The sequence below is a fragment of the Ruditapes philippinarum genome, unplaced genomic scaffold, assembly GCF_026571515.1.
Source record: "Ruditapes philippinarum isolate M1 unplaced genomic scaffold, ASM2657151v2 ctg39_1_1_1_1, whole genome shotgun sequence".
NCBI lineage: Eukaryota > Metazoa > Mollusca > Bivalvia > Venerida > Veneridae > Ruditapes > Ruditapes philippinarum.
In genome coordinates, this window is record NW_026867092.1 from 202,834 (window position 1) to 215,811 (window position 12,978).

The window sequence follows — 12,978 nt, forward strand, 5'->3', positions numbered from 1 at the left end:
TTTTTACAACTAAACAAATTGACTATTACAATCTTACAATGGAATTGAGAATATTTTGAGTTTTCAAACTACAAACAAAATTTAATGGTTTCCAACTCTGTTGTCAATTGGCTTTAAAAAAGTAAAATTTTTTTTTGTACTGGGTTTAAAAAAGGGTTTGGAAAAAAACCCCTATTTTCCAAACCAGTAACTTATTTTTGGGTGGAAACAATATAAAAATTGAAAGATGACTCAGACTTAGCATTGTTAATCCCTTTTTTAAATGGGGTTGTTAAAATTTCGTACCTTTTAAACCCTGGTTTCCCTTTCAAAAAACTTCTTTTTAACTGCCGGATTTTCTTCTTTTTGAAACCCGAAATAAAACAATATGATTCATTTAGTTTTTTTCATCAAAATTTCCAAAAAAAGCCCTCCCCTTACTTGGTTTTTTCAAAATTGTTTTTAAAAATTGAAGTTAATTAATTTTTTATGTCAAAAAATAAATTAAAGAAAAGCCGGATTTTATTTGATCTACAATCTGAAAATATAATGCATAAAATTTTTAAAAGCCAACACATTTTCAACCAAAACCATGGCTGAAATACTGAATTCATGTAAAGAACTGCGATTTTTAGAAGTGACTTTTAATTTTATAGGTCATGTGAGGCTTTTCCAGCTTAAACTGGTAGGAAACACCTCAGGTGCCTTCTGTTGCATTATTTTTAGGCACTAACCAGATGTTTTCTGAATTTTTAGAACACTGACGTTCCGTAACCTGGGCTCCAAAAAGGTTCCTCTTAGTCCCCATCAAGATTTGAACTCACAGAGGTTAGTTAGCAAAACTTTAAAAACTAGGCAAGTATCTCTGCCATTATAATAAAAGATATACCTTGTATTTTTTTGCATCTGACTCTTCATTTTGGCGGTGAAATTTTCAATCATCAGTACTTCCAAAGACTGAAAATATAAAATCGGCTCATTTAATTATATTTTAAAAATTCTCCATCAATGCAACCCCTTTTTTTTAAAATCAATAAAATATAAATCTAAACTATAACCAAATAATAATTCAAGTCAAATAAATAAATTTTATCAAAATAAATTTTTTTTAAAATTTGTAATTCTTCTGCAACTGCTAATACTTATTAAAAATAATTATACAAGTTAAAAAACTACAACAGCTAAAATAGGAAAAGAAAATTTTTTTAAAATTTTAATTCAAATTTATCCATATTGGAGGAAACATCCATCATTTAGTGCAAACAATTAAACCCCCCTTTAGCCAAAGGGAGGGTTTAACCCGTCCCTAAATTTTTTGGAAAAATTTGCCCTTGGGACGGTTTTTAGCCGTTTCTATAAAAATACATAATAATAATTAATTATTATAATAATAATAAGAAGAATATAATAAATATAAAGAAATTTATATCGACAATTAGTGCTTGATAGTAAAAAAAATGCTTGATACAGTTACCTCCTCCTGTTTACAGGTTGGGGTCATGATGGTGAACAAGTGTGCAAAGTTTCAAAGCCATATGTCAATGGACTTTGAAAATATTTGAACTATTACAAAAACTTTAACGTAAATTCTAAGTCGAAAAAGGGGCATAATTCTGTCAAAATGCTTGATAGAGTTACCTCCTCCTGTTTACAGGTTGGGGTCATGATGTTGAACAAGTGTGCAAAGTTTCAAAGCCATATGTCAATGGACTTTGAAAATATTTGAACTATTACAAAAACTTTAACGTAAATTCTAAGTCGAAAAAGGGGCATAATTCTGTCAAAATGCTTAATAGAGTTACCTCCTGCTGTCTACAGGTTGGGGTCATGATGTTGAACAAGTGTGCAAAGTTTCAAAGCCATATGTCTATGGACTTTGAAAATATTTGAACTATTACAAAACTTTAACGTAAATTCTAAGTCGAAAAAGGGGCATAATTCTGTCAAAATGCTTGATAGAGTTACCTCCTCCTGTCTACAGGTTGGGGTCATGATGGTGAACAAGTGTGCAAAGTTTCAAAGCCAATGTCAATGGACTTTGAAAATATTTGAACTATTACAAAAACTTTAACGTAAATTCTAAGTCGAAAAAGGGGCATAATTCTGTCAAAATGCTTGATAGAGTTACCTCCTCCTGTCTACAGGTTGGGGTCATGATGGTGAACAAGTGTGCAAAGTTTCAAAGCCATATGTCAATGGACTTTGAAAATATTTGAACTATTACAAAAACTTTAACGTAAATTCTAAGTCGAAAAAGGGGCATAATTCTGTCAAAATGCTTGATAGAGTTACCTCCTCCTGTCTACAGGTTGGGGTCATGATGGTGAACAAGTGTGCAAAGTTTCAAAGCCATATGTCAATGGACTTTGAAAATATTTGAACTATTACAAAAACTTTAACGTAAATTCTAAGTCGAAAAAGGGGCAACGCTCGACTATTCTTAGTGTTGATAGTAAAAAAAATGCTTGATACAGTTACCTCCTCCTGTTTACAGGTTGGGGTCATGATGGTGAACAAGTGTCAAAGTTTCAAAGCCATATGTCAATGGACTTTGAAAATATTTGAACTATTACAAAAACTTTAACGTAAATTCTAAGTCGAAAAAGGGGCATAATTCCCTGTCAAAATGCTTGATAGAGTTACCTCCTCCTGTCTACAGGTTGGGGTCATGATGGTGAACAAGTGTGCAAAGTTTCAAAGCCATATGTCAATGGACTTTGAAAATATTTGAAATTATTACAAAAACTTTTAACGTAAATTCTAAGTCGAAAAAGGGGCATAATTCTGTCAAAATGCTTGATAGAGTTACCTCCTCCTGTCTACAGGTTGGGGGTCATGATGGTGAACAAGTGTGCAAAGTTTCAAAGCCATATGTCAATGGACTTTTTGAAAATATTTGAACTATTACAAAAAACTTTAACGTAAATTCTAAGTCGAAAAAGGGGCATAATTCTGTCAAAATGCTTGATAGAGTTACCTCCTCCTGTTCTACAGGTTGGGGTCATGATGGTGAACAAGTGTGCAAAGTTTCAAAAGCCATATGTCAATGGACTTTGAAAATATTTGAACTATTACAAAAACTTTAACATAAGTGGTTACGCGACGCGGACACAAACGCCGCGCCGACGCTCGGGTGACTACAATAGCTCTACTTATTCTTAATCGAATAGTCGAAGCTAAAAAGGGGCATAATTCTGTCAAAATGCTTGATAGAGTTACCTCCTCCTGATACAGGTTGGGGTCATGATGGTGAACAAGTGTGCAAGTTTCAAAGCCATATGTAAATGGACTTTGAAAATATTTGAACTATTACATAAAATTTTAACATAAGTGGTTACGCCGAACGCCTGAGTCGGGTGACCTGCAATAGCTCTACTTATTCTTATCGAGTAGTCGAGCTAATAAGTGGTTTACGGCCGACGCCGAGCTCGGGTGACTGGCAATAGCTCTAACTTATCTTATCGAATAGTCGAGCTTTATATTAAATATAATATAGTAATTTTAAGAAAATCCTCTGGCAAATAGGTGAACAATAAAACAAATAACCCTAACTGGCAGCTAAAGGGTTAACACCTATTTAATTTGATAGAAGTTTTAACCGGTTACTGCTCTAAGGTGACACAATTTCAGTTTGTATTTCATGAAATGGATCTTTGTTTAATTTAACAGGAGTAACTTAATAAAGTTAACATGATCTTTTTTTCTTGCAATTCTACAATGAATTTTACAAAAGCACCTTACAGTTATTTATCAAGATTGTGACCTGAGTTTATGATATCTTGAATACTTGAGGGATTAGGCATTTGGTTATAAATTGTCCGGTGGTTATTATTTTATTAAAGATCACCTAACATGTCCATCATTTTTCCTTATCTAGAATAACATAAAAAGATTCTAGATTTTAGCATGATTTGTTATTTTGTTTTCAGAATCTTCAAGGCAGGACCGTCATCAATTCATGACTGTTTGCTCTTTGCATATTTTTTCCTTTTAATCTCAGAACTCGACTAAGTCTAAGATACTTAAGAAAAGTGCAATTCTGCAATAATTACTAATACTGCAAACACATGCTCTATTCTAAAACAAACAAAAATCAATTCAACGCAATCAAGACACTTGGAGGGTTTTCTGCAGAATGTCTAGTCTAATAAATATTTATAAGTTTCAAGTTCATGCAGTAATTAACCAAGAAATAATCTCATAATACTCGTCTTAAATTTGTATAAAAAATGCAGGAAAGATCATAAAATAACCCGTTACAGTAAAATTCATCTGCAAAACATTATGTTTTTGGGGGGGACTAATTTTTTTTGGTTTATTTTAAATAGATTGGCAAAAACCCCTAAAAAGAAAAAAACATATTTCATTTTTTTCCTTTTCAAAACCCCATAAATAATTAAACTTTACCCTCAAAAGATTGGACAATTTTTTAAATTTCAAATGTTTAAATGAAATTTACATTTAAATTTAAAAGTAATGAAATTTACTTTTTAACTCTATTTGTTTTTTTTGGGGTTTTTCAGTATTAGAAGGGGTAATTTTAAAAAAGGGGCTATTTTCCCTAAAAAGGGGAAAAAGGGAAACACTGGACATAAAACCCCATAGATGAAAAAAATTTAATCCAAAAAAATTTCCCTGTTTTTTTCCCTTTAAAAGTAAATAAATCATAAAAATGTTTGTGATATGTGGTTATAAAAAATTTCCCCAATTTAAGTTAAGATTTTTTGTTGGGTTTTATCTTTGGGAGAATTTTAGCCTTTGGGGATTTTCCCAAACCTAAGTATAATATTTGACAAAAACACAAGGGGAAACTTAGCAAAAAATGCAGTTACTAGAAAACCTTACATAGCCCTTGGGTACTTTTCCTTTAAATATACAAAAAATATATTTTTAAAAAAGGGACAGTTATATTTTATATCATTTAAATCCCTTTATCAAAAGTCAATCAAACAATCAATGTTCTTTAACAGCCAGTTTTCATGCTAAAGGGTAAAAGGATCTTACATTGGGCTGGGTTAGGGGGGAATTTCTAGCTTTTTAGGAAATTTTTTTATGGGGGGCATAAAATGGGGGCCCTCCCCGAGTTTCCACGGGAAACATTTTCCCCCGAAAAGCTAGATATTCCTGTCTTTTAAGGGACAAGGGTTTGTTTGATTCTTTTTTTGCATTAACAAAGGGATCAGTTTTTCCCAGATAAAAATTTTACGATATTGAAAAGAAGGAAATTTTTATTAGTACTATTTAACTTATACAAATTATTTTTTTATAAAAAATAACTTGTAAAAATCCTTTTTCCCTTGAATGAAAGAAAAAACCCAAATTTATCCCTAAAGTCAATCTAAAAATTATATTTTATTATATTAGAAAATGTACTAATAAATATAATTTTATTAGCCCTTTAATTTTCTTAAAAAAAATTGAAAAAGAATCCCAAAAAAAAAGATAAAAAACAAAAAGGGCCATGAGGGCCCCTGGGGTTCGTTTCACCTGTAAAATTAGGCCCCCCCCCCCCCAACTTTTTGGCAGACCCAAATTTTAAACCCCAAAGTTTTTATTTGCAAAACTTGGTAGACCCCATAGAAGATGTTTAATGTTTAACTTTTTAAACTTAGCTCATTGGGGCTTTTTAAAAGAAGATTTTTTTAAAGTTTTTACTATACACATAATAGCTTAAAACAATGCACCCCTGGGGCAGCGGCCAGTTTTTGACCCCAGGGTTTTTTAAATTTGGGAAACAAACTTTGTAGACACTTACTAGAAGATTTTTTCATGTTAATATTAAAACTCGACTCTAGCTATTTGGGTTTTTTCAAAAGAAATTTTAAAGTTTTGCTAAACACATATAAAGAAAATCAATTTTGACCCCCGGGGCGGGGCCAATTTTGACCCTGGGCTTGTATTTGAACAAACTTGGTAAGACACCTATTAGAACATGTTTGATGCTCAATATCTTAGCCATAGATCTTTGAGTTCTTTAAAAGAAAGATTTTTTAAGTTTTTTAACTATATGCATAATAGGGAAAATCAATGACCCCCCCGGGCGGGGCCAATTTTCACCCCAGGGCTTTTTTATTTGAACAAACTTGGGTAGACACAAAATAGAAAATGTTTCTTTGCCAAATTCAAGCTCTACTCTTTGAGTTTTTTAAAAAGGGAAGTTTTTTAATTTTTTACTAAAATGCTTTATAGGGAAAATAAATGCCCCCCGGGGCCCGGGGAAATTTTTTCCTAGGGCTTTTATTTGAAAAAACTTGGAAAGACACCATTAAAAAGTTTCATGCAAAATTTATTTTAGCTCTAGTTTTGGGGGTTTTTTAAAAAAAGATTTTTTTTAATTTTTTTACTTATATGAAATAAGGGGAAAAAATAAATGCCCCCCCGGGGGGGGGCCCAAATTTTTTAAACCCGGGGTTTTTTTTTGAAAAAATTTTGGTGGGCCCACCCCACTAGAAATTTTCTGCTAAAAAATTAAGCTCAAAGCTTTTAGGTTTTTTTAAAAGAAGATTTTAAAATTTTTTTTTCCCGGTTCCCATGGCAACCAGTTTTTTTGCAGGGAAATTAAAATTCTTTGAACAATTTTTAAAGGTGACCCCCAAAGAAAATTCCTGTAAATTTTGGATGAAATTGGTTTAGGGGTTTTTTGAGGAGTGTCATTTAAAGTAAAAGTTTTCCCGGAAACGGAGGGAAAAGGAAACGGGAGGGGCAGGGGAACGGACCCCGGGGGAAAAAAAAGCGATCAAAAAAAGCTCCCCCTTCACTTTGTAAACAGGTGAGCAAAAAATATAAATTTTAGGGAAAACTAAACAAATTTTTTTCAAAATTTTTGATTCTGATGTTTTACACAATTACTTGTTTTTTTTTTAAATTTAAAGGGGGATTTCTTAAAAACATATTGATATCTTTTAAACTTTTCCCATTTGCGGGTAGTACAATTTCGGTTTTTTTTTAAATTTATATGATTGGTAACTCAAATCTGTAAAAAAACTGCAAATGTTTCAATTCTTTTACTGTGGAAAATATATTTTGTGCATAAGCTTTATAAGATTTTAAAAAATGACACAAAATAATATAGAGCTCCCAAAGTCCCTAGAACTTAGTTTAACATTTAAAAATTAAACAGCAAAAATATGACAACAAGATAGAAAATAGAAAATCTGGCTAGACAATTTTGTCTTGAAAAAATGAATATGTCCCATTCAACTTTTCGCTTCCGACCAAGTCAGAGGCAAGTAAAATTTGGGGATTGATTGAAATTTTCTTTTGCCCCCACTAAACTTTAACATGAAAAAAACTGTTTTGGGAAAATCTTTTTTTAAGCATTTTTTGGTTTTTAAAACAAAAGCTGGTAAAAAAATTCCATTTTGGCATAGTAATTTACTGGCAGGGGGTTGAAAAAGGGACAATTTTTTTAAATTTGTAAACAATACAAATGTAGTGAATCTGGAGATTTCTAATTTAAAAAGTTTTTTTTTTTCATTTAAACAGCTCAGATAAACATAAATATGATTCACTAAAAATTGTCACCCCAGTTAAATTTAAATGATAAAACCCCAATGAAACTTTTTTAAAAGAGAAAATTAATTTGGAAAATTTTAAAGGGCAATTAAAGGACAACAAAGGAGAAGAAACTGAGTAATAGCAATGTCAATGTCCTTGACATAAAAGAGCTGATTCAGCAGTTTCTATCCAATGCAGATTGTACTCTTTGTTGGGGCCCAGTATTTTTTTTCCATGCTTTTAAAAACTACGGGTCCCCCCCCCCCCCACTTTCAGGCAGTGTTAATGGGTATGCCCTGCTTAACTGTCCCAAGGTTTTTTACTTTAAAAGGTTTTTTCATAAAAAAATTTATCAAAAATTTAGGAGGCTCCAAAATTTAAAAAAAATTGCATGTTTGTCTGATTTTGGCCTTGTTTTTTGGTGATCATTTCTTCTTTCTAGTTTTTAAATTTATTTTGTCATATCAAAGGTGGGGTATCCAAACGAGAACCGCCCCTTTCCCTGGATAATAACAAAGAATCGTAGCAACTCCTGGATTACTAAATGGAATTAATAGTCTCCCAAATTCAGCTAAGCAAGCAAACAGGGGCCTTTCATTAACAAAGCTAGTAAAATGCTAATAACAGATTCTTTCTAAATGTACCATTCATAAAGCCTATTGGATTGGGAAAAAAAATGAAAAATAATTTTTTGTTTTACAAGGGGTTTGGGGAAAAGATGACTGTAGGGGCACTGGGGAAGTTAAAAACAGAAAGGGGGGGGGGAGGGGGTTACTTTATGCAAATTTCTGTTTATTTTAAAAATTAATCAAGGGGGTGTAAGGTAAAAAAACCTGTTTTAAAAAAATTTAATTAAAAGTCAACTTCTCTTAAGGCCTTTGAAAAACATTAAGAGGGAAAAAAACAAAAAACATTTTTACAGTCAATAAAAAAGAGCACTCAAATATCGCCTTTAAATAAAAAATTTTTTTTGGAATTTAAAATCAAAAAAAAATCTTTCTTTTGGGGAAAAGACCCCAAAAAAATTTCCCCAAAAAATTTAGATAGAGGTCTTCTAGGCAAAACTAATTTCCAAATTTTAGAGGCATAGGGATTTTTCCCCAAAGATAATTGTTTTTTTCCTATCCTTAATTACCCGAAAGCGTGGGGTCCAAGGGGCTGGGAAATGATAAAAAGTGAACCCCCTTACTCAGAAAGGTCAAACTGCACCTGAAAATTTTTTCATTTTGGTTAAAATTTTGAGACAAAATTTTCTATTTCCCTTTTAATGTTTTTCAAAGAAAACGACCAGACATGAAATTGCAAAAAGTGGAAAGAACGACAAAAAAAACAAAAACAAAGTTTTCACCATTTTTTCAGGTGTAAAAAAAAGTACTGAAAAAAAATGCTATTTAAAAAGTTTCAAACTTTTTTAACCCAAATACCCAAAAAGGTGAAAAGGTTTTCATTTAGTAAAAAGGGGAAAACCAGTAAATAATGTTAAATGTTATCAAAACATATAATACACTGACACAAAAACACATAACAAGTACACAACACTACCAAAAAAGCAAACCATGGGCTATTATTGTTGTTACGATTACATGTAAGTCCCATTTACCAACACAGAAGGAAGGTTAAAGGCAAGGAAATATGCCAACATAGGTGTCAAATAAAGGTTGGGAGAAACAAAACAGAATGAACTGAAGGAAAGGATAATATGATAATATAAGGTTAATCAATCAAATTAATTTGCTATAAAACTTCTTTTGATGTGAAATTTTCTAAATTAAAACAGATGGAAAGAAACCTAATCAAATGTAGAGTGCATATATTATTTTAAATGAAGCTCATTTCTTGATGCTTTTTGCTACATGCATTTCAAAAAGTCTTGAACAATTTCAAAAATATATTCTTTTTAAATGATAAAACTAAGATTTGAAATTTAAATGTGAAATTTATCTCATCAATCAAATATCAAAACTGAAAAATTAATTTTTTTTATCTTTTTAAAAGTACTACACAAAGCAAAGTGGCAGAAAAACATAGCAAACTATCTAAATAAAATCATAAAAAATAAGCTTAAAATAATTTCAAGACTCATGCAAAATATTTGCAACTGAGGAATGAAATAATGAAAGGTGCCTTGCTACAATATGATTGGTTGATTTGTGTGATCAGCTGACCTGATCATGTGACCAACCTGTGCATTTTGTATTGGTCCTGATCCACTTGAGAAAAGGGAGGTAAATCCTCATCTTCCACAGCAGTGCTGTAATAACATTGCAAAAACCAAAAACATTTGTGAGAAGAAAAAATCTGAATTAGTAAAATAATAATTCCCAAATGAATTTTGTGTGAATGAATCATGTGAATGTGTATTCTTCCAAAAAGTTAGGCATAAAGCATTAACTATCATGCAAAAACAACCTGTGTAAAATTAAGCAAATTCTTATGTAAAATGAAAGACTACTGTAGTTTCTAAACATAGAAAGGGTTCATTATTGTATTATTTCATTTCCATTTATTTTCTTGAAGTCCAATTAAAAACAATAGTTCTGTGTTCAACTGTTACAAAATTATAATTTACATGTGTACCAGTCATTTTTATGTATACATACGCCTAATTTCATTACACCTCTATGGTTAAGTGCAAATCTTTATCAGACTTTTTATTTTCAATGGCTTTAATATTCATTAATGAAATATTCAACTTAACAAGGTTTACACTTCATTTATTTCTTCAGATTAAACCATGTGTAAATCAAGTAAGCATTTAATATTTTCTCTTATTTTTTTTCATATGTGATCCAAGTTCTGTTCAATTTTTATAAAATACAATCATACATTACTCAAAAGTCTTATATAAGTCATATCTTGCATTAATTGTTCTAGATAAAAACCGACACTGTTCACAAAAGTATATTTTTGATATTGCTGAATGTTAAGGTCATGACCTTGGACATGTTACATTAAGGAACCCACATATGGCATCATACCTATATTCCACATACAGTAGTTTTTTAACAGAAAAATAACTTTATCAAAGAAGTAGGAATGTGTAGCTGTAAAATAAATACGATTATTTGACAAGATTTTATTCAGATGTCTTAATTACTAATGTATTTGAAACATGCATGAGGAAACATTTGTATTAAAGCCATCGTAATGCTGGTATATCTATAATGTACATGTATGTTAAATTGAGAATAATTTAAAATTTGACACACTAAAGCTAGAAATGAAGTAAAGTTTCATTATAGTATAAAGACAGATTTTTCTCCAGATTATATGTATATAATTATAATATAATATAAACCTTACCCAAGATTATATATAAACACACACACTATTAACAATTAAAATCACATGCATGTAGGCCTAAATAAAGATAACTGTCGGGAAAACACTGACAGGTATTCTGAACAGATTTTATATATATTTAATTAAAGTAGGCAACTTCCATGTATTCAATGGTGGAGGAAGTCCCTACAATGTCCCTTTTTTGCATTGTTTCTTGCACAAGCTGCAAATCGGTAGAACCACTGTCCTGAATTTTACAAATTATCATCAAAAACACGATTTGTGCATTCTGCCATTACTAAAATATGTGTTTAAAGATGCCTGATGGAAAGGAATCTTTCTTTAGGCCATATAAATGGATTATTTAGAAAGAATAGCAAAGGTGGTGCACAAAATTCAATTTAAGCATGTTACAGTGAAATCATATATTCTTTGCACCAGAAACAAATATTTCTTAAATGCTTTTAGTTTATGAACTTTCTAAGAAAATATCCGTTTCCTGGCCTTTCCCATAATGAAAAACCATTATCCCTGAAAGAATTATTTTATCTTTAAGCTCATGACCATTCTGACAAATCTATATTATCATTTAACAAAGTGTTGGCCACAATGATTCATCTTTGTGGAAAGGTCACAAAAGTTCACAAACTTTGGCACATAGAAAATTATTTAGAAATGTATATTGTTAAATAAATGTATCGTACCCAGCTTTCCGTTTAATCTTGCTGGAGTGAGGAGAGGGTGACTCTTGTTCTTTATCCTCGTCCTCAAATGGCGAGTGAGGGCTCACTGAAGCACGCTGGTACGATACAGACTGAGCCTTCTGGGCCGGTATTGGTGCTAAAAAATATACTTATCATAAAATATACATATCATAAAATTTAATCAACAGAAAATGTTTTTATGACCTTTCATATCTAAACCAAGAAATCTGAATACCAACAGCTCAACATATTCTCAACAACACACAAAATTAAACGGTTGTGTAGATAAATTTGTATGGGATTTTTATTCAGTTTTGAATAATTATATTATTCAATTTTCTATTATTTATACTTATATAATGATAAAAAAAAAAACTTTTATCTTTTATATACATTTTAGAAAAATTTTGGCATCACAAAAATACGAAAAAAAAATTATTACATTATTTATCATATTCAATAAATTCAATCTTACCTTGACCGCCAATATTTTCATGTAATGTTGAGAAGTCAAGTGGAGGGACGAATGGCTTGGCGCCCAGCAATGGTGACTTATCAGGCGAAGCATTGGCTTTATTAGAAGCCTCTTGGCGAATATCAAGAAACGCTATACGCTCTCTTGCATCGTTCTGGTTCAATTCTCCATCTCTACGTTCCCGTGGTTTGGGTGCACCAATAACTCCATTCTGTTTCAGGGTACCGTTAGGTATCTTTTCATGGTCCTCTTGTTGATCCATTATTTCTTCATCAGTTTCCATGGAATTTCTCCGTAATTTTCTGCTTGGCGAACGACGATTTGGAGGACCAGCTGGTTTCTTAAACTAAAATTGATATACAAGTCATTTTAATGAGAGATCAATCTAGATTTTACTCACTGAAAATATATAAACTACACAAATTGAATAACAATAAAATACATATGTTGCAATGGTAAGTTCTTTTCAACAAGCTGACTAACATGTATAAGTAAGCTTCAACTATTTGTGAATGAAGTCAATTAAGGACTGGTTCTGGATGCTCTTTCTGAACCTGCAAAGGCACTTGGTAACTACGTACTTTCCTATGGCTAAATCATTCACAACCAAATGGAAATTGCAATACAGAATTGGTTTGTCAAAAAGATAAATATCATAATCAAATTTAGGAAAGATATTCATAATATGACAACATACACAAATGATTTAATCAAGAAATAGATATACTGTGAGAAAACAGTACCTATACTGTAACTATATATAAGATATAATCAAACAAGTTCAAAAATTTAACCATTCTTATCATAACAACACCTACATTTTGTAGTGGATCTGAAGTTCTTCTAATTTTTTCAAATCCTTGTTGTTCTTTAACAAACTCTTCTTCTTCTTCTTCTTCACTCTCATCATGATTTACTTCTGCACTGACATTATGCGGCATCTATAGGTGAAAATTTAGGTTGGACCCTTATTAAGCTTAGAACACATGCACTTATTCTCAATTTCAATGTTAAGATCAGCCTCTGTTGAAATCACACATT

At 31.2% G+C, this 12,978-nt stretch overlaps 1 protein-coding gene across 1 annotated transcript in view; it reads right to left on the bottom strand.

The window, feature by feature from the left end:
- The window catches only part of LOC132734816 (protein FAM13A-like), an 87,397-nt gene that overhangs the window by 12,849 nt on the left and 61,570 nt on the right, over window positions 1-12,978 (bottom strand). Inside the window, exons 14-18 of the mRNA XM_060721669.1 lie at window positions 12,756-12,878; window positions 11,938-12,283; window positions 11,463-11,598; window positions 9,659-9,727; window positions 9,077-9,158 (exon numbers count right to left, since the gene is read on the bottom strand). Coding sequence (XP_060577652.1) covers window positions 9,077-9,158; window positions 9,659-9,727; window positions 11,463-11,598; window positions 11,938-12,283; window positions 12,756-12,878 — 756 coding nt within the window. The remainder of the gene's footprint in view (window positions 1-9,076; window positions 9,159-9,658; window positions 9,728-11,462; window positions 11,599-11,937; window positions 12,284-12,755; window positions 12,879-12,978) is intronic.